Below are 24,041 nucleotides of genomic sequence, written 5' to 3' on the forward strand. Positions count from 1 at the left end.
CTCACTGGCTTCCTAAATAGACATTATTTGCTGCACTTCTGAAAATAATCCAGTCACAGTTGATGTCAAAATTGAATTGGCAAGGGATGTGGTTGCTGGGAATCACTGGACACTCACCCCATCCACAGCTGTGACGGTAAAGTCGTAGTTGGCTGGTCCCTGGTCACGATCCAGGCTGGTGGTAGTACAGATCTGTCCATTGTGCTTGCCAACGGTGAACTGAGATGGGGTCACACTGCCTGGACCAGAGCCCAGAGAGTAGGAGATGGAGCCAAAAGAGCCACCATCCGCATCAGTAGCTGTAACCTGGAACAGAAGAGAACACATTAGATTAATGTTTAGCCAAATGTTCTTAAAAGTTTAAGGAGAGAAGCCAGACACTTTCAGTGTTTGGGACCAAGTTTCAATGGTATTTAATCAAAGGACCTGACCTTTATTTATGTTAAACAGTAATTGTCTTTATACTGAATAGGAATAATTATGTAAGAATTAATATCCAACCAGTAGTACATGACTTGTGTGGGTAGGCTGAGTGAAAAAATTAAATCTCAATATTTTAAGCCTTTTTTATGACATCCGATATCAATACTTCTATGCAATATGCATTTGCCCTGAAATCATTCAAAATCATGATATTTTTCAATGGTTTCATATAAACAATCATTTTTAAACAAACTGTTGCCAAATAAATTACAAATTTAAAAAGTAAAGTAAAATAAAATAAATCTACTTAAAAATGATCAAGGCATGTTTACATTATTTTTTTCAATATATGTATATTAATAATAATAAATTATATTTATATTTTTTATAAATTATATTTATATCTTTAAATATTAAAAAAATCTATATTTTCCAACATATATTTTCATTTAAAACATTTAGGTACAAATTGACATGTATGATTGAAACTAAGGTTAATTTAAAACCAGTTCATTAAAACAGCTTGGACTGATTAGAAGAAATGAAACTTCACTGCTGAAACTGAAATGAAACTATTTATTAAATAGTTAAGTATATAAATCAAACTAGATATTAAAACATTGGTTAAAATGCTGTTACTTTCACAAGTCAACGAGAGATTGTGAAACAAAGTTATTTGATCTTCAGGAAACGTGTCTAAATAATATGTGCATTGTAATACAAAGTTGAATTTTTTTTTTTTTTGTCTATAGAAGTATACATTAAAAAATGTAAAGATAGTACAAATATATTGTGAATATTCAACATGCCCTCCAGCTCTAGCTTGAATTAAAATTTTTATATTCCAACAACACTCAGCACTTTCCTGTCACAAATAAACCTGCGACTCCACTGAGCAATACCTTTATCTAACTTGGTTCACAGCCCTTGGCAATCAAACGTTGCTCTGGTGCTCTGCGGCAGGTACATATACTGCGGTAAACTCAGAGAGCACATGGAGAGTTCCTCAGCTACACTTGGGTTTGATCAATCAAGCCAAAAGGAGGGAAGCTACTGGCAGCTTGCAGACATAAAGACTTTCACAGCCACAGCGCACAGCTCAAGAGAGAACATCAGACAGATAAACAAATGGAACTAGAGAGAGAGAGAGAGAGAAAGAAAGACAGAAAGAGACTTGTATAGAGGTGATAACTATCTGGGAGAAAGTGAAATTACTTTCTATTCAGCTTCTTATTCATCAAATAAAAGGAAAAATCCAACTTTGGCAGACATTTACCAACTCTTAAACAACATTACACTTCGACCATGAGCCTTCTGGAGTGAAATGATGGCTGAAACTGTGCAAACAGATCCTAATGACATTGAGATGAGGGTATCTGAGTCTGAGATCGGGTTCTGGCAGAGGCCGTGGAGCAAGTCTAGGAAAAATAATCATCATGAGGACAAGAAGTCTCAGGCCACAGCTGAGAGATGTTCCACCTTTTAACCATCCAAGCCCCTGAAGCAAACCCTGATATTTTACAACCGAGCGGGGGGGCATTCATAAACGCCACACTACCTATCTTTATTCCCCTCATGCTAGCTTGACAGAAGTTGGACGCCTGAGGCCTGAACAGTGAAAGCCTTGAGGTAACAAACCGTGGAAGGGGTGGTTTGACCAAGGATCTGCTTCATAGACAAAGCCATTTTCCATAAAAACCTGGCTTGGGCAGAGAAAGCTGGGAAACGTCTGGGGACTTGTGGGTCTCAACGTAGTCCAACTACAGAGCTCCAAAGCAGCACTGTAAGATAAATATTTCATCTCAGTCACAGCACTGTTTGAACAGAAAAGGAAGCATGTTGGTCACAATAAGAAATCATGTATTTATTACTGTACTCAACAAGCCATCTTTAAAACATCTGTCAGCTTGACTATATGTATGGTATATGCAATAAGTCGATGGGAAACAATTGGTATTAAGCACGTAAAAGCTTCAAAGGTAGAAGACTGAAACCAGAAGCGGGATCGAGTTTCTTTTTCCATCTCACCAACAAAAAGGATTTAAATTAAGTGGCTTCTCAAAAATGGGGAGAAACCAAAGCTCATAATTTTTTAGTGTGTTTGAATATGTGGTGAGATGCCAGTAATCATGATGGCTGATTGAATGATTGTCTTTTTGGGTCCTGTGGGGGCACCTAAAGTGCATGCAAACACAAAAATAGGCATATACATGTCCTCTCACACACACACAGGAGCTGAGGGATTTGGGGATGTACTGTTTAAGAACTGGGTTGCCTTTGCCAGTACAATAACAGTTCATAAGAAGTTTAGTGGAATCTCAATCTTTACTGAATCATAAGTGGGTCAAAGTGTGCTTGCGCTGCTTTCTCGAAATCTCTGCTAAATCCTCTGTGCTTTTCCTCACCGTAACTCATGAAGACACGTAGACTCAGACACGCCAACAGCACACAAGAGCTAGATGACATCCAAAACTGAATTTCACCCAATACATTTCTTAACTTGCCTCAAAAGTTATAAACACTACATCACAGTTGTTTAAAAAAGCTCAAATGTGTAATTTCTGCACCACTGAAGTGAATTCCAAACATTCAAACACATTTTCTCTGTCTTCCATTGGTTGAACAAACAGATAGTCCCAGCCCCAAACCAAAACCATTGATTGAGCCAATGTTACTGTCTTGGGATACTCAAACAAACAGAGGTTTGGTCTTTAAGTTAAGTGTGGTTTAAATGTCATACATAATTTCTTTTCAGGGTGTGAAAGTGAGGCAAGAGTGAGGACGTTGGACACATTCTGGAGCTCTAACAGTTACCTCGTCTCTCTCTCCTTGTGCGAGCGAAAGATGCGAACTGCCCTGAGTGAGCCAAGCGAGACTTTGGCTGGGCGAACTGTTGCTGAGAAACAAGCCAAAGGAATCCAATGCAAACTTGTAGAGTTTTGTGGTTCACCCACCATTCCTCTTGACTCCTTTTTTTGGGGAGGAAAAGAAACATTCAAGTAAGTGAATATAAGATTAATAGGGAGAAAGAATAAGCTTGTCCAGTTCTCGTTCGTTTTTGCTAATGCAATGGATCTGGTTTCACTGCATTGGGTTTCCTCAAGGCTACACAGCTCATTTAGTGACTAATGTATAACTGAGAGACCTGACTGATGCTTTCCCAAGAGGAACTGCTGTATATGATAATGAAGGTTTTCGATTTGCTAATTGACCACCTTGGAATGAAAATGCACAACTTTTACTTGGATGTCTGTAAAATGTCTTTCGATAAACCACTGACTCACTGCAAGTTGGTCATTTGATCGCAATATTGCTCGATCTTGTGATTGATAGAGAACTGTGAAACTGTTCTGTGGGACAGTTTCCATGCAAATGAAGTTCAAGATCTATCATCCAACAATGGTACAAGATATGTAGATTTGCTACATATAGCTCATTTAGCATGCAGAACTGCTTCATTTAATTCTGTGGCACGTTCATATTCAAACAAACCATCTTACAGCATTCGAGACCAAACCATCTGATCAGGAAGCTTTCATAGCCAAACCAAACACTGTAGTCGACAGAACAGTTTGTGACCTTGCTAACAAGCCAATCAGAGTGTGTTAGACAAATACGCTTTTGCAAAGCCCGTTCTGTACTACTGATATTCTCAGTGAAGACATCAATAAACATAAAACCAAAGATTACATCAGCCAAACAGACAAAATCCCCAAATAACAGCAGTACAAGACAGCGAGTTGGTGTTACTTGGCACTGGGGTCATCTGGAGCGACGTCTCTAATACAAACATGACATGCGGAGAGTACAGTGGTGACTTTGCTTAAATAACAAGCAACCCACAGAGTGATCCAACTGAAACAGCGTGATCTCACGTAAATGAGCTCAGTTTCAAACATCTTGCCTTCTTTGCAGCTAATGTCAAGAGTTTTGACCAAAAGAAATAGCTGTTTTTATTTAAATGTTGCACAAACTTGCAGCATGTTCCACATATGGGAACTGTGGTTTAGTTGGGAAACTATAAAATGCTAACAAAAGTTAAAGAGATAGTTCACTCAAAAATAAAAATAGCTCAATTTCAAAGCAGCTATTGGCAGTACAATGAAGTGGTGGGGGCCCAAGACTGTCAAACCACAAAAAAAGGACCAAAAAGCATTTTTAAAAAGTATTGTAAAAGCAGTTAACAACTATAATGAGTCCAATACAGAGTATGATGAAAACAGAAAAAGTAACAATGCTAACAGACAAAAGTCCTGACAATATAACTGATTAAACTTAACTTAACTTTAAAACAAATAAAATCCTTGCCTATGTAGTAGATTAACAAATTGACAAAAGTAAGCACGTTATACAACATTATACATTAACCAAATACATAACCATATGCACATTTTAAAAATATGTCTCATTTATTTATTGGGAGGTCTGATTCATTTTAGCGAATTAGATTGTTTGGATGAATCTTTTCAATGAATTAAAGAAAATGATTCACCAATAAATTTGAGTCACTGGCTAATATTCATGCACAGCATTTTGCAATCTTTATTGTAATAAAATAAATAAATTTCTCTAAATATAAGACTGAAATTATTAAATGATGACAAGATTTAAATTTGGGGGTAAACTGACCAACCAAGGCCTTTAGTTTAAAAGTGGTGTTTAAATACAGGGTACTGTCTGAAATCTAGAGTTAATATCAAAATCTCTCAGTTTAAGCCACAATATGGCTTTCATATTTTCAATCTGGTGCTATATCTCATTTCATTCCATAGCGGGGAAGATAAGACATCAAACAGAAAACAGTACATTCTTTTCTCAGAAGGATACTTACAGACAAAGCCAAGCAAACCATAAACATACTATGCTCCCAATAATTTCAATACAGCATTTTATTGAAGCTATCATACACATTGTATGACTTCAGACAGACAAAAACAGCACACTGATAGACGATTCCTAAACCCACGGGAGGACATGCACGAACAATGACTGATGGATAGATACAAATATGAAAGCAGGGATTGAGTAAAAATAGAGATGGATGGAAGTGTAAAGAGATGTGTGTGACTGACAGACAGTGCTGAAAGGGGACAGAAAGACATGGACTGATAAATATTGAAGAACATGCTATGAGTTATTACAGCTGTTTATTGAATGATCTCTCTCTTTCTTTTTCTTCTTGGCATGACTTCAGACAGCTGAGGAATAGGGGGAAACGGGATACCTCCTACTACTTTCTGACCCACTTGACCGGCGGCCGAGTGAAAGCCGCACACATCCCTTCGGCTCATTACAGACACAGAGCCGAAGCATCTGACATGTAGCACGTCTTACTTGTTTAAGACCGAGACTACAAAAACAAATCTACCAGTGAGCATTCTTTTTTCATCCATGTTGCAAATTTATTTTATGTGAAAAATCTGAATATCACAGAAACAATTCACAAATGCTGCAACATTTCCATCCCAAAATTACCACAGATTGGTGCAAAATTGGAATGTAAATGGAAGTTGTAGCCTCTAGGGAAACCACAGTGGCTCTTATAAAATATAATAAATTATTGGTGTTTAGAACACCCAAACAAAATGTTATGACAAACTTCTTTTTCTAGTAGGGAGCGACAGGCTATTATTACTTAATAGCAACATGTTTTACATGTTTAAAAGCAACCAAATATTTTGAATTATTCAGTCATGTGACAAAGTTTTTTTTTCTTTTTGATGAAAACATTGTTTTTAGGTATATCTAAGGCGACGTTTACACTTGTGCGTTTTCGTTTTAAAATGTATAACTTTTGCAACGGTTACTCAATTCGTTTATACTACTCTGGCGTTTTCGAACCTCAAAAACTGAGACTTTTGAAAACGCTGCAGACCCCGTTTTCAGTTTAAAACTCCAGGGTTAGATTTCAGTGTAAAGGGACCAAAACTAAGACTTTTGAAAACAATGACGTGGCCACCCACATGCAACGACTGTGTAAACAATAACATCATGCTCAATGTTGTACCCATAGATATGTATAGGTAGATGCCCCATTCGACCGCTCCAAGCATGTAGACACGTCCACCATCTAAATTATAGGGCATCTACCTATATATCTATGCTTGTACCTGCATGAACGGTCATGTGACATGCGTTTTCAGGTTTGTGTAGTGCGGATGGAGATGCAGTGAGTAACTAAGAGTTTATTTGATAAAAGTTTTCATTTTTAGCTGAACTATCCCTTTAAATACTGCTGTTTATCACTGTTTTTTCTGACAATCACATCTTCCAATAAGCTACCCCGCTGTCAAAACAGCTTACAGCTTGATAAAACATAACAGATTCACTGCATTCACTCACTGCCAAGCACTGCTCAAAAATCACAAATGGACATCCATTTGGACAAAAACAGCAAATAACATAACACAGACACGTGTTATGAAACATACCAGATGCATTCTCTCCATAGTGAATTTTTTTATGACGTGCTTTCAAGTTGGCTAGCAGTAACCCCAAAGGTCACCGTGACCTGCATCTACTGCAACGTTACACCTCAGAACAAGCTGTCAATGGGCGCAATATGGCGCTTTTGTATTAGCACACATCACTTGCACATATTTCCTTCCTTTGAGTAATGGATCGGCATGACATCATCGGAGCACTCCTCCAGATCTGTGAAGTACGCGGCACTCTCCAGATGTCTATTAAAAAGGATCTGCAGTATAATGGGATGCCTGTAAAACATCATATACATGTCAAGATCACTGAGCACTCTAATTATTTCTTCATGCAAGGAAGCTAGGCTCCATCCCGGTACGAGCCGCCCGCCAGGACACTATCATCAGGAAATGTCCAGAAAGAGTCAAAAAGTCAAAAGAAGCAGCTGACACGGTCATGTTTTGCGTTTTTATCAGATGCAGACTCGTATTCTGGTAGTCGACTGCAATTTATGTCAGGCATGGTGTAAAGGCCGGAGTTTTGGATGTAAATATTGGGGTTGGAAGACTTTTGAAAGGTGTTGGTTTCTAAAATAACACAGCTTCGAGCTTTTCATCTTTGGCCTTGACGGTGACGGGGAGGGGTAGCAGCAGGTACTTTCGGCTGGGGTAAGGTGCAGATTTTTGGCAGAAGATCACAGAAGGGCCAATTCAGCAAAAAGAGGACTAATGACACCAGGAGGACCGGTGCGGAGGGACTATAGAGCACGGTTTCCCCATTTTCTCTCATGTCTCCATAACTGTGAGTGTTTGTCTTTCATCTGGCTTCCGCAGCTGGAGGTGATTAAGGCATCAAACCATGTACGCAGAAAAGTGATAGATTGGGGATATCAGAGAGGAGAAGCAGAGACAGAGGGGTTAATGGCTGCAAGAGGAGTTAAGGGCTCAAAATGGATTCTGGGTAATAATAACTTGATGTGCTTTCAGAGAATGTGACATTCAAATAAATGTTTGAAAATGCATTTGAATAAACACTGATGTCAAGAGATCAAATTAGACTCAAAAATGAAAATCTGTCAGTAATTATTCTCCCTCATGATGTTCCAAACCCAGAGGCAGCTATTTCTTCCATGAAATGCAAAAATATTCTTTTAGTTCTTTTCATACAACGATTTCATAAATTCACAATGAGCATGTCCATTAGGCTCTAAAAAGAACAAAAACCTAAAAATGTCTTAACAGTAGTCCATGAGTCATGTACTATATCCCAAGTCAAAATATTAATAATAATAATATTAAATTGTAATATAATTAATTAAATGATGTGCCAATTAATTAATCAAATTAATGTCAAATTATTTGCAGATCAGTTTGAACTGAGAAATTACCCAGAATTTATTACACACAAACTTTCATATTATTTACATATTATTACATTATTAAACCAGTCAGTCTGTCACTACAGCTTTTGATTAAGTTATTTTTTTACAGGCAGGTTATGTACTTCTATAAGATGTTTTTAAGAGCTGGCTGTGTTTAATATTGACCTCTCTAAGGTCTACTGAAGCTCAGTGTGAGCAGGAAGCCAACCCTATCAAAACTAAGACTCGTGCCACCTCTGACAAATGTTCCCCATGAGAATTAAAAGACCAAGCATTTCCAGTGGTCATTTTAACAGGAACAATAAACATGCCAAAAGCACCTCTGGAAATGTACGCCGGGTGACCCTTTGCACTGACCCCATCATGCCTTACGTCTCAGAAGAAGCTCTGTACTAGAGTCCCAATCACTGTCAATTCAATGGCCCCACCGGTTATTTTTGAAATGCCACATAAGAGACACGGCTCTTTTACGCTTTCACACAAGCATGAAAGCACATGTTTTTGTTAAAAAGACAGAAAAGGAAATGGCAAAATCATATGAGATGGTGATCTGAACAACAAGCTGCTAAGTGGATGTGGATATTGATGTTATAATAAATACATAAAATAAAATAAGTGAAAATTTTTAATTAAAAAGTGTGGATTTGACTGATTATTTAATTCATTTTAATATTTTTTTATTATTTTATAATTTTTATAATTTTATTTAATTTTTAATTTTTATTTTTTGACCACAATCATTTGGAAAAATGGGCCAAATAGCTTATCTATTTCAGGCATATTGTTGAACAATGTTGCCTTTGAAGCTGTAAACCAACTCCACTCTTCAGAAACTTGAATGAACCCAGATGAATTGCACTGAGAGTTTAGTGGGATGCTGAAGGGATGTCAGCAAAGATGGAATAATGCGAACCATGCTCGCTATGGGATCTAACGGTACTGATGTGGCTTATGGCACCGCTCTGCTGGTCAATAACTCCCTCGCAGGACTGCGTGCACAAACACAACACGCACACGGTAGCAAATTCCCCCCGCAGCCCTGCCGCCTGGCACCCGTGTTGGATGGGTTGTTGAGAGGCCAGTTGCAGAGAACAGCAGGGTTTTTCCGATGGATTGCGGCCTTCGCATGCCTTCCTTGAAAAAAGTCAGAGAGCACAGCTTTTATACGGGTCAAATGTAGTACGGTCAATGCTTTAAAGTATGATAGTGGTAAAATTGTCTGTGGCCTACATGAAAATACATGGAATGTAAGTGGACTTGACATTATGTACACATCATTTGACTACTAGATATATTGCTTTCAGTGAAATGTCATTTTAGATGCTGGTCAGTAGGAGTCACTGGCCACATCACGCATAAATGTCCTCAAGGCAAGTCTAAAAGTCCTTCTCCTGAACTCAATCTGGCCTGGTTTTAATGTTGCACAGCACAGCAGAGGGAGCCAGATCAGGTTGTCCACTTTCTATTGTCGTTCCAAAGTGATCTGTGAGTGGCTACTGACAGTGAAATAATTTGCATATTCCTAGCCTGGATATACTGGATTTGCATCTAATGGAAAGGGAGGGATGGAAAAAAATAGTTTTTTTCCTGAAACACTGAGCAATATGAAAATTTGACATTTTTATTAGCAGACCCAAATATATTTCCTTTGTAAATGGTTTTTCTTCTAATAAAAACAACAATTTTGCGGTAGATTTTGGCAAGACAGTTCCAAATCAGCGATAGTTTGCCTTATTTTTTACTTAAAGGGTTACTCCACCCCAGAATGAAAATTTAAGATATTTGGATGAAAACCGGGAGGCTTGTGACTGTCCCATTGACTGCCAAGTAAATAACCCTGTCAAGGCCCAGAAAAGTATGAAAGACATCGTCAAAATAGTCCAAAATAGGAAAAGGGAAATGGTGACCCATACTCGGAATTTGTGCTCTGCATTTAACCCATCCAAGTGTACACAGTAGTGAACATACACCCGGAGCAGTGGGCAGCCAATGCTGCGGCGCCCAGGGAGCATTTGGGGGTTCGGTGCCTTGCTCAAGGGTCTCACCTCAGTCGTGGTACTGATGATGGAGAAAGTGTTGATATTCAACCCCCCACCTACAATCCCTGCCGGACCTGAGACTCGAACACACGACCTTCGGATTACAAGTCCAACTCTCTATGCATTAGGACACGACTGCCCATGTGGCTGAAATAGTGTGGCGCGGCTGACACAGAACAGTGTACTCTGTTTGCATCCAGCGGATACTCTCCAAAATGACACTACGGTGAATAAAGTCGTTATTGTTGAATACAGTTGTTAGTTTTGTTTTCTTTGCATACAAAAAGTATTCTCGTCGCTTCATAAAATTCAGAATAAACCAATGATTATTGGGGAAGTCGTGGCCTAATGGTTAGAGAGTCGGACTTGTAATCCAAAGGTTGTGGGTTCGAGTCTCGGGCCGGCAGGGATGAGTGAATGTCCAGCGCTCTCTCCACCCTCAATACCACGACTGAGGTGCCCTTGAGCAAGGCACCGAACCCCCAACTGCTCCCCGGGCGCCGCAGCATAAATGGCTGCCCACTGCTCCGGGTGTGTGTTCACGGTGTGTGTTCACGTTGGATGGGTTAAATGCAGAGCACGAATTCCGAGTATGAGTCACCATACTTGGCAGTATGTCACTTCACTTCATGATAGCAGATGGACTATTTTGATGATGTCTTTCATACTTTTCTGGGCCTTGACAGTGTTATTTACTTGGCATACCTCCTGGCTTTCATCCAAAATATCTTAAATTGTGTTCCGAAGACGAACAAAGCTTTTACGGGTTTGGAATGACATGGGGGTAAGTGATTAATTACAACATTTTCCTTTTGGGGTGGAGTAACTAAGTAAAAAAATATCAAAAGTGTAAAAATTATTATATATTATTTAAATATGTACATTATATATATATATAAGGTAAAATTACAATAAATAAATACATATGGACTGGATTTCATTTGAAACATTCTTCCACTCATCTGTTCCCATTATGCCATTCCATTATCAGCTTATATACATTATATACAGCATATTGCATCTGTTTTTGAGTGTGTTTTTGAGTTACAGCAATCATGATTGTGTTCTCCTCCTAAAGATGCATGAATGCTGGATTGTTGTCATGGCCAGATGTCTTTGATTTGTTCATGGTGATTTCCAATTTGTAAATCAACTTTCAAAGGATATATTTATGAGAAAACAAACTAAATCAACAATGCCCACAAAAACTAGGCTCATTCCTCTGTGGCATGGGTCTGATTTATTGAAAAACAGCTATTGTGAGTTTAAAGGAATTAAAGTAATTCAGAACTATAAACATGCCAAGTAAGGTATGAATTTAAACGTATTTCAATCAAAAAGACCTTATACAAAAGATCTAATGTTTTGACTTTACAGCTTTCATCAAACACGTAATTCCAACAAACCAATAACTACAAATTTAAAACTATGGTGTATAATTTGACTCAAAATGTGTGATGAGAACAGACCACAACACCATATCAATACGTTACACACTAAACACATTGAAAACCTCACAGACCATCTTGGAATTGTGTTCGCAAGTTTTGTAGACATGCATAAATCACATTTTCTATAAAAATGTAGTTTTTAATATCTTTTAAATACCTTTTTGCCACTTTGTTGATAGAAATAGTGAGAGAGGAGACATGAAAAGACAAATTCCAGCTCACATTTCTTACTCACAATGTCGTTCCATATGCACTAACCTCTAGGCTCAAAATATTTCTATTCACATCTGACATCATCAACTTCTTACAACCTCAACAGAAATGTTCCCTGAGCAGAAAATTCCACAATTCCATTGTTTGTACATGACACTCTGAAACAAGTTCCTGAAATGGAGGGCAGTAAACTCTTGCGTTCTCTCTCTGTGGCTGCAGGCACTTCATGGTCCAGATACATATGACAATGGAAAGGTGCTTTACTGTTGCACAGGGACCTGGAGACCATTTCACAAACACGCTCTTTAATTTCAGCAGGCTTTAATCACAGTCTCTGCTGGAGAGAAAAGCACTCACTTGCCTCAAGCTCATCACAAACTGGAGTTCATCTTGCTGCAGAGTATGGGAATGGAAACTCCTATTTACACCACAATTCTGTTTAAAAGCCCATTTGGTTTTGGTTTCTTTCTTCTGTGACGAATTTAAAAAAAATGTTTTGTGGGTTTTCATACAATGGAGTCCAGCGTTATTTAAGACCTCATTGACTTTGATAATATGGACAAAAACATTCTTATAAATTTATTCTTTTGGGTTTCACAGACGAAAGAAAGTCATACACCGTTAACATGGCATAAGAAATCATTGTGCTCAGTAAATAAGATGAGCATAAAGCTAAACGAAGAACCAACTGTTAAACAAACAGTTGGTTTAAATCTACATGATGAAATAAAATCAATATGTTCAATATAGGCCTTAATTTTATCGATTAACTCGAATGTGTAGTTTACGTCGACTTGTTTGAATGAAAATCGGTTTTCTCTTCAACATTCGCCGACGCTCCCCCTCTGGGCTCCCGTAGTTCCGAATGGGCTCAGCCCTTCCCCCACGCGTTTGCCATATAGGGTTGGGCCGATATACGATGCCATCGTCCATCGCCGATGGCTGATAGACATCACGATTTTAAGCCGGAATTGTGAACCTCCTCCCCCTCATACCCCTCGCAATCCGCCGCATCCCAATAACGTGTACGGAAAGAAAATGACGTGTACTACAGAACTCCTTAAAGGGAATAAATACGAGATGGGATAAATATATATTTCAGTACTTTCTCTTGCAGTTTTATCATTGGGTAATCATACTGTATATAAAATTGCGGGCATCAGGGAGCCGCTATGCCTGGCATTGAAACTGCTTTTGAACGCACGATCGCTTTTTAGTTTCACTTTCACTTTTAAAACACTCAAACCAGAATGAGAGATCATCTAAGACTGGTAAACCATCTTAGAATGGTATTTTTTTAGCAGGAGATGGAATAATTGGCAGATATTGAAGCACAAACTCTGTCTCTGAGCTTTCGGAGCTCTTCATGAGTGCGAAAAATAACATTGTGGCAAAAAAACCCCCAGAAGTTAACACGTAGCAAAGATTGTAAACTCTCTGTCTGCCAATACAGTGAAACTTGGATGACTGAAAAATAAGAGAGAATGCATCAAACTACACAGTTGTTGATAGGCTACCTCCTGTTTTTTTATTTATTTGTCAAGAGAGTGATTTATTCATCTCCACTCAATGCTATATATTATGTATAGTTAATTTTACAATATCATTATAAAATTAACTCAGTATAATGAAAGAAGTGTGTTGTATTTAAGTGACAATAACATAAGTTACATTCTGATCACTCATCATTATAAATGTTTAGGCTTAAGTTAAATATTTCCCAGTGTAACATGCGTGCAAAAGTTCATAAATGTTGATGCAGACAGCTTAATTATTTTATATCTGAGAGGAGAGGTTTAGTTTTTCTTTTTCATTTTCAAACGTATTTGCAGCTGTGCTCGCCTTGTACATACAAATGTGCATTAGTCACCTCATCTATCATAATGCACACCACCCAGATTCGTGTCACTCCTTATAATATGCCAAGCATTAATACTTTCCAAGCTGTAAGAAGCTGTGAATCTCTATCGCATGTTTTTTATTACAGAATATCTACTGACTTTGGCCCAACAGATTCAGTTTTTTTGTGTTTTTTTTAAAAGCAACTTCATCTTCATTTTTCACAGAGGTCATTATTCCTCAAGCGACCATGTGTAGGCTGCTAAATTAATAGCATGTTTACTTGCGCGAACAAGTGCCAGTGAAACCGAAGAAATTGATCTAAACACACTCTGGCCTGTGCCGTCTCCTTCGCCAAACTGTGTGTTTTTCTATACTCGACCCTGGCTTGAACCGGAGGAGGAATGACCTCCGCTGGGACCATCCCACTGCTCTAAAAACAGTCGTCTGAGGGCTGCGGCCCAGAGCGTCGTAGTACGGCTTGGCACACGCCAGTAAGCAGCCCCAGCGGGCCTCACAGAAAGTCGTGTTTATCGGCCAGTGGCACATGCCCATGTGTGTTTATAGGGACGGCTCCAGAGAGCTGATATTAACTGTGTGACCTAAACAGTTATTTTAAAATGATAGCGTCCGGCCCACCACACACAATAACGGCCCTCTGTACAAAATGTTGCTGGTTCAGGTCTTAACTTGTTTAGGGGTCGTTCTGCACTGTAATCACACATATATTGTTTTTGAGATTAAAATATGTAGGAAAAATAATGGACAGGCAGGACAAAATAACCTTGGAATGGGTAATGACAATTTTGCTTCAAATGCCCCTTTTATACCATTTTGAGTATTGCCTTTCATGCAGTGTGTAATGTAGCAGAATGTGAATGCAAATAGTGCTGTCAAACAATTAATCGCATCTAAAATAAAAGTTTTTGTTTACATAATATGTGTGTTCACTGTGTATATTTATTGTGTATATATAAATACACGCATATACAGTATCTCACAAAAGTGAGTACACCCCTCACATTTCGTCAACCATTTTAGTATATTTTCTTAAGGGACAATATTATAGAAATTAAACTTGGATATATTTTAGAATAGTCAATGTGCAACTTGTATAGCTGTACAGATTTACTGTCCTCTGAAAATAACTAAACTTTAATGTCAAAAAAGCTGGCAACAAAAGTGAGTACACCCTAAGTGATAACAGCTATACGTCATTTAACCATGCAAAGCCACATGTCCTATTCATTATGTTCATGTTTTTGTCTCCTTGATAGGACCATACAAATTTAGTTTTAGAGCTGATAAAATGTGGTGCTTGAAATACAATTCTCTTATACTGACCACTGGATGTTCAACATGGCACCTCGTGGCACAGAACTCTCTGAGGATTTGAGAATTAGAATTGTTGCTCTCCACAAAGATGGCCTAAGCTATAAGAAGTTTGGTAACACCCTGAACTGAGTTACAGTACTGTGGCCAGTGTCATACAGAGGTTTTACAAGACAGGTTCCACTCGGAACAGGCCTCGCAAGGGTGTTGAGTCCTCGTGCTGTGCGTCAGGTGCAGAAGCTGGCTTCAAAAAACAGATGCATGAGTGCTGCCAGCATTGCTTTAGAGGTTGCAGAAGTGGAAGGTCAGCTTGTCAGTGCTCAGACCATTCGCTGCACAATGCAACAAGTCGGTTTGCATGGCCGTCGTCCCAGAAGGAAACCTCTTCTGAAGCTGGCTCACAAAAAACTTTTTGCTGAAGACAACCTGTCCAAAAGCATGAATTATTGGAACCATGTCCTGTGGTCTGATGAGATTAAGATAAACTTGTTTGGCTCAGATGGTGTCCAGCATGTGTGGTGACGCCCTGGTGAGGAGTACCAAGAAAATTGTGTCTTGCCTACAGTCAAGCATGGTGGTGGTATGGTCTGGGGCTGCATGAGTGCTGCTGATACTGTTTTTCATTGAGGCAAACATGGATTCCAACATGTACTGAGACATTCTGAAGCAGAAGATGATGCCCTCCCTTCAGAAACTGGGCCGAACGGCAGTTTTCCAACATAATAACGACCCCAAACACACCGCTAAGATGACAACTGCCTTGCTGATGAAGCTGAAGGTGATGGAGTGGCTAAGTATGTCTCCAGACCTGAACCCTACTGAACACATGTGGGGCATCCTCAAGCTGAAAGTGGAGAAGCACCATGTGTCTAACATCCAGCAGGTCCATGATGTCATTGTGGAGGAGTGAAAGAGCAACAACCTGTGCAGCTCTGGTGAATTCCATGCCCTAGTGGATTAAGGCTTTGCTAGATAACAATGGTGCCCCTACAAAATATTGACACTTTGGACACAGTTTTGACATGTTCACTAAGGGTGTACTCATTTTTGTTGCCAGTTATTTGGACAATAATGGCAATATGTTGAGTTATATTTAGAGGACAGTACATTTGCACTTCTATACAAACTGCACATTGACTACTCTAAAATATATCCAAGTTTCATTTGTGTAGTATTATCCCTTGAGAAGATATACAAAAATTATTGCTGAAATGTGAGGGGTGTACTCACTTTTGTGAGATACTGTGTGTGTGTGTATATATATATATATGTTATTTTATATTTTAAATATATTTATATATAATATATATCATATGAATATAAATATATACATGTAAATATTTTCCAAATACATGCTGTATGTGTGTGTGTGTGTGTGTGTGTGTGTGTTTATATATAATATATAATAAATATAGACAGTACACACGCATATTATGTAAACAAAAACGTTTATTTTGGATACAATTAATCCCGATTAACCGTTTGACAGCACTAAATGCAAACAACCTGCAAAGTTGTAAAGCCAAAAGGAAACTAAACGGTAAATAAAGTTATTGTCTCCCAAAAGAAAGAATCATCTCAAAACTGTGTAAATGAGTCATTAGTAATTCGAATCCCATTTCCGTGACGGCTACACATCATAGGGTAACACATTTGCATAATGCATGGCTAAATTCTACATTGGCCGGCAGCGAACTTGATTCCCCTCAAACACGTAATTTTACTGATGACTGCTTTTCTAATCTTGGGGAGTTCAATGCGGGATTCACAAAACGCTTGCTCTTGAAAGATGGCTCAGTACCCAGTTTATTTGGACGAGCTGACTCCACTGAATTACAACCTAGATATTTCTATCAAAATACGGAACTATGGCAATGAGCTTATCGTTTCCGGCCATCTGACCAATTAGAGCAGAGTAGGCTTACAGAAAGGAGGGGTTAGAGAGTCTGAATCGTAGAACTGCTTTGAATTAATCGTTTGAGAAGGTAATATTAAATGCATATTTTGAGAAACGAAAGCGTTGTGTGAGCTGGCATGCATATAAACCTATTGTAGGAGACTCTCAAAACAATATTAGGAACCTTAAAACAAAGGAAAAGAAATACCAGATGTTATATGAGTCTTGAAGAAAATTAGTTATTAGAGTCTTGTGTGTGTAGTTTTTATTATTATAGTTTTTCTTAATTATTTGAATTAGGTTTTATTTTTTATATTTAAATATTTTCGGTTTTTATTTTCATTTTAGTTAAATTTTTAGCAATTTTATGTGCTTTTGCCATTTTTATTATTATTTTTTAAAATTTCTGTTTAGCTTTAAAGGAGTTTTGGACTCTCTCAAACTGACCAACCAACTAGAAACCAGTCTGCCAGATCTAGAGACCACCAACCAACTTAAATCAGCTAAGATCAGCAAAACTCTCGATGGTTCACTCACTGGTTGAAGATTGGTCAACATTACATCACTGATAAGCAAAACAAATAGTTTGGTGCTGTGGTAACACACACACACACACACACAAAACTCTGTGTTTTGTAATACAGAACCAGTGTTCTGGTCCAGCTGCTTCAGGCAGATCCCAGCCACCTCTTCAGCGAGAAAACAAAAAGAAATGGCGTGTGTTTTCTCACGAAACAACAGCTGGTGCCCAGATAGAACTGCTATTTCCAGCCACTGTGTTCCAGATCAGAAATATTTAAACATCTTTTGCACAACCTTTGACTCTTCCTGCAAGCTTTACACTATGTTTATATCAGAGTATATATAAATGTATAGGTATATATATATAAAAATATATATATATCTATCTTACCCTAAACAAATACAAAAGCAATGCAGGAGACTTTGGAGAGTGAAAACCTGGAAAACCTTTTCTCTTTAACGGGGTTCTTCCTCATGGGGGATTTCAATCATTCTAGTATGAAGACAGCTCTTTCTTAAAAGGATAGGTCATCCAAAAATGAAAAATTATATAATGACTTACTCACCCTCATGTTGCTCTAATCCTAACTGTCTCTCTATCGAACACAAAAGAAGATATTTTCATCAACGTTGGGATCCAAAACAACATTGAACTAGGGCTGGGCGGCATATCGAGTTTGTACGATATATCGATATATTTTTAATAAGCGATACGGTATGAAGCAATACCGTTAATATCGATATACAGTAGTTTGATACGAGCGCATCTGAAAAAATATCTAGGGAGGACACGAACTGAACTGCTGTGGAGAAAGTGCATAATACAATTTGTTCTAAACATGTGACAAGCTATATATGAAGGGCTTTAAAAAACTAGCAAGATATAGTAGGCTATAGTTTAATCGGCCCGTCAGATGCTCTGACAGAAAGTCTGCATGTGCCGCTGACAGAGATGCTACTCGCGCTGTTTAATGAGTTTTAAATGTGCTGTTTTCCTTAATGCCTAACTTACATTTCACAGGTATATTCTCCATCTGTAAATGTTAAAAAAGCCATGGAAATATTTCCATTTTGCTGTCAGAAATGCATGAGCTTTCGCTTTGCGATTCTCTGCTAAACGTCACAGACTTCATTTAGAACGAGCGCCGCCGCGCACATGCGCGCCAAACAGACAGAGCACAGAGCGCAATAACTCTGAGTAAAATATACATTTTGTTGAAATATTTCTAGTTGGACAATAAATGTGACATATGTAGAATTTTAAACCTACAAGTTAAGTGTATTTGTATGATAGCACTAACTGTATTGTGTAATGGGGTAATCAAAATCGCCCTTTTACTCAATTAGTCTGTGCTTTTTTATTATGTTCATTTTTAGTTTAGTAAATTTAACTTCTGCTTTAAAAGGATTATTTTTGTTTTTAGATTGCAATGTTACAATGTTAGAATGTAATGTGATTTTAACACATTTTTTGCACATAATATATGCCTACATTCACATGCTTACATTCATTTATCCAAATACAAAATACTGAGATATATACCGTATACCACAAATCAGCCAAAAAATAAAGCGATATGAATTTTTGCTCATATCGCCCATGCCCTACATTGAACCCCAGTGACTTTCATTGCTTGAACAAATAAACAATTACAATTAATTAAACATATTTTTCAAAATAGCTTTTTGTGATAATTAATTTTCTGACATATTTGTGCTGATCAGGGTTATTATAGTTAACTAAAACCAAAACCACGAAAAACACTTTTGTTACTTGAAGTAAATGTCAGCTAATTTTATTTTCTTACCAAAAAAAAGCGTCTGGGATTATTTTGACTGATTGAAGCCTTGTAGTACTGTTTTCATGCATCTCATTTTGTGCAGAGGGAAAACTGGTGGATGATGCTGTTGCCTTTGGATGCACTTCATCCCAAATCAACTAGACAAGCTCAACAAACTCTCCACATCACTTAATTCACCCCCTGTTAATTTACAGCACAACTATAGTCGGGTCACTGAGATGATGCACTTCTTCAGGCATCTTAAAAACAATCTCTTCCATCCTAGTCCAGGCCTACATAAAACATTCTCAAATCTTCAGCATCCTCCCATTCCATCACGTTATCACTCTGTGGGGATTTGAAATTTACTTTAGATAAAAGTATTACTTATAGAGTTAATTTTTTTTGTTTCTGTAGCACTCTCTTATGGTTTCTGTCTGTATACGGATGATATAACATGAGTGCTTTTCTTCCATCGTTAGTGATGATAGACTCACTTCTGATGTATAAGCCTGCTTATATTCAAATAAACAGATCTGATTCTGATGCATGATTCTTGTGAATATGGAATTTGCACATACAAACTGTCTGCTAGTCTTTCAAAAGCAAAGCCAAATGCACTTAACCTGAGGGTCAGCCATGAGTACACGATGGCAATAAATACTTTTGAGCTAAACTGTAAAAGGATATGACCGTTATTATAGGTCTGTGTCTGCAATATCAAGCTGCAAAAACAATTAAAAGGTCATTCTGATTTCAATTTTTAAGTGGTTTAAAAGAACACTTCACCCAAATGTTAATTTGCTGAAAATGTACTCATCCTCAGACCATCCAAGATGTAGTTGATTTTGTTGTATTTGTTTATTAAATACATGCAACTTGTTGATTACTTGCGGATTATTGTGATGTTTTTATCAGCTGTTTGGACTTGTAGCACCCATTCCTTGTAGGTGAATGCACTTTTAAAGTTCTGTAAAAATTTGTCATTATAAAAAAACTTTCAGTTTCACTTGAAAAAAGATGATGAAGTCTTCACAGCATCCCTCTCTTGGAGGAAATGTTTGACACATACGAGCATTCAAAATTCATAGAAACGTTACATATACAAGCTTACATATTGAACGTTTTAACACTGTGTACTCTGAGTTCAGAGTTGCCTGCAGTGAGAGATGTAACAAACCTTCAGCAAAAATGTGTTCAATAAGAAGTCTGCATGCTCTGCATCATTTATTAGGTTGCTTAATGGTACGAGGGGCGATAACACATTCCCTATGATAAACAAACTGAGGCACAACAAAGCGTCCACACACTCAACCCTAATGTATCACAGATCTGATGATATAACATTTTATCTGATTGCAAATGGCCAGAGAACGTGTCGGACACAAGTGGGGATCGACCCACACATTCACACGTTCTCTAGATAGAGAGATACGTCACTGAAAACGTTTCAGCGTTCATACGTGCAGCCAGAAGAGTAGGAACGATCAGTTAGTTATCAGACTGAATATTAATTCGGTGACGTATCATTCGCATTCCCTTTGTATATACAAACCAGTACAAACCACAATCTCACCTAAGCCTTTTAAAAACATAAATATAATGTGTGACTATGGTTTTGACTATTTATTATTTTGAAGAGATGAAACATGTCAGGGAACTGAATAATGAACCCACTTAATGATATAAAACAATTTAGCTGTCCCACTGCAAGGCTAAGTGCTCGGTTATGTTTTATATTGCCTCCTCGTGGCAGATTAAACTAAATCTAATCTGATCAGTCGTGGGCGTGACTGCCATGTGAGGTCTGGGATCAAAGGTCAGCTAAACGGCCACCTGCCCCCCTGTGACCTTTAACCCCAACACTATCCATTCTCTCTTTTATGCGCGACTCAAGCACGTACCACATGGTGGGTGTCTGTATCTACCTGCAATGTAATAAGTTAAAATCTTTATCACTTTTTATCAATTTTATGTATCCTTAATAAAGGATCCTTTATACATACATTTTAATAATTAAAAAAATCTTCCAGAACCTAAACTTTTAAATGGGTAGTGAAACCTAGCATAAACCAATGGTTATAGAAGTGAAATTTTCCAAATCAAATGGTCTTCCATGAAATACAACAAATCCATGTCCATATAATGTTTCCTTTTCTCAGATTTTCCATTTTTAAAACTCAAATGCTATTTTTGCATCTTTGTTATTCTCATCTGCCTCTGTAATTAAGTATATGCAATATCTCCTGCCTCTAAATAAAGCAGACATCTCTTCAACTCAAGTCATTATTAAAGGAGAAACCCAGCAATGGAAAGTTTTCGGTGAGCACAAATATCATTTTTCAGCCTTAATATGAGACAGTGCTGTTTAAAGCCTAATCCTATAGTAGAACCTTCAGAATGAATTTAGAATCCTTGAGGATTGTCTGAACCACACAACCCCATCCCAGGCTGGGATCAGATTCAACTGTTACTTTGCCATTTTTCTGAAGTGGCTTTTTCATCTGAAAACCTTTCTTTTTCACTGAGCCTGGTGTTTCTCATAAATCAGAGTCTCTATCACAGCCTGCTCTATTGTTATGAGTGATTCGTCACTCCAATGACTTTAGATGGGTCACAGTTTTGAGTTAAGACATCTGGGTCTTTTAATGTCAGGGTATATATTGTTATCTCCATGAAAACATTACATGCAACAGCTTAGGCATATGAAAGAAATGGCCATACAAATCTAGACGTGTCTGTTTGATTTCCAATGATGACAGTATGCACGCAGCGACCGATGGCGTTTCAGAGGGGACGGGTTATAACAACACACACATGCTAGGCAATTTGTCTTTCAGGCCATATCTGTCACAAAACACTCAAGAAACACAAGCAAAAGGAAATTAAACATGTGCAACACACACCTGCACCAAGATGGACTCTAAATTCTGATTGGATGAGCCCTGTTTTAAGTCTTCAATCATCAATTCAATTCTATATTAATGCAGCCATAAACAACCTTTAACATCTTGACATGTATAGGATAGATCTGCTCTATGCAAATAAAGTGAAGCAGTCTTATGCAATGAAAATATCTAGCATGTTATAAATGGTAAATCTCTAGCAGTTGACACACGTTGTTATACCATCCAGCCCAGCTTATACACATGTTCAAAAACTTGCTGACAGCCGGCTTGCAGCTCTCCAGAGACTTGACCCGTAACTTGACCCAGTGGCCTCTTCCACTTCCGTTTAATTGAGTCGATATGCAATAATGAGAACATGTCCATGAGGTTCACGCTGATGAACACCACACGAAATACCTTGTGTTTGCTTCCAATGCTGAATCACAAGAAATCTTGGAAGTCTTATATCATAAACCTTAAAGAAAACACAAAACATTCCATTTGTAGTCCATTTAAACTGTATAATGAGCCATATTTCCAAATAAAATTAAATAATCAGTGAGAATTATCCATTGATTATCTACTTGGATCATTGAGATACGCCATTATTGGATGAAAATGGTTATTGAGTAGCCTAATATTATTTCTCCTTGCCCACAGGGGCTTGGTTACATCCACAAAAAACGGTTTTAGAAAAAGTTATTACATTTTGATGAAAGATTATGAAAATAAGCATTTTCATTGTATATTTCGTTATTGTATATATATATATATATATTTATATTGTATAATTAGTGTTGTCAATCGATTAAAAAATTTAATCGCGTTAATCACAGTCATGGACTGTGTTTAATCACGATTAATCGCAAATTTAAAATACTACGATTTATCTGTAAATGTGTTGAAATACAGAAATGCTTGACAAACTAGTTTAAGGAAACAGAACCCCTCCGCCAAGTATGAGACATAATCCTTATTATTCTTTTGTTTTTTTTTCAGCAATTATCAGCCTTTATGCTGGCAATAAAACGTTTACCAAGCCACATCACTTCAATCCCAGTATACATTTACCCAACTATCATCAAAAGTATTTCTAAATAAATACAACAAAACATTTCAACTTTACATGAAGTATTATGACAAAATGCATTATGAAGAAGAATTGGACCTGTTCTGCAGGGTTCGAGTCTCAGGTCCGGCAGGGATTGTAGGTGGGGGGAGTGAATAACCAACACTCTCTCCACCCTCAATACCACGACTGAGGTGAGACCCTTGAGCAAGGCACCGAACCCCCAACTGCTCCCCGGGCGCTGCAGCAATGGCTGCCCACTGCTCCGGGTGTATGTTCACTACTTAGTGTACACTTGGATGGGTTAAATGCAGAGCACAAATTCCAAGTATGGGTCGCCATACTTGGCCACACACCACTTCCCTTTCCCCTTTCATTAGAGCTAACATTAGCATCATGCTACATAAGACAATTTATTAGATTAATAGTACACTTTTACTCAGAACTCACTTTAAACCACCATCGAGTGTTTGTGATAACTTCCTTTTGCAAACACATGTGTATATATACACTTTGGGAGGCCGCGGTACATTATAAAAGTAGCCCAAAAAAAACACAACCCACAGCTCTGTAATTTTTCCCACGACTATATTTTCAAAATAGCCCAATTGTGCGGGAAAACCGCGACCCTGGCAACACTGGTTCGCTGTACCCTTATCACATATGAGTATACATACCTCTCGCGCACTGTCGCTCTCTCTCTCTCTCGGACACACTCGCTCTCTCTCTCCGCTTCACTTTTGTCTAGACCGGCACCTCATAATCACACAATCCCTGTGTCCAAAT

General features: G+C 37.9%; 1 protein-coding gene across 1 annotated transcript in view; it reads right to left on the reverse strand.

Moving 5' to 3' along the window:
* dchs1a (dachsous cadherin-related 1a) overlaps window positions 1-24,041 on the reverse strand; it is a gene marked incomplete at its 5' end in the record, with an annotated part of 103,752 nt that overhangs the window by 29,931 nt on the left and 49,780 nt on the right. The window contains one exon of the mRNA XM_079391994.1: window positions 118-306. Within this exon, the coding sequence (XP_079248120.1) occupies window positions 118-306 (189 nt within the window). The remainder of the gene's footprint in view (window positions 1-117; window positions 307-24,041) is intronic.

This window comes from Barbus barbus (assembly GCF_936440315.1).
Source record: "Barbus barbus genome assembly, chromosome: 34".
In the NCBI taxonomy this organism is placed as follows: Eukaryota; Metazoa; Chordata; class Actinopteri; order Cypriniformes; family Cyprinidae; genus Barbus; species Barbus barbus.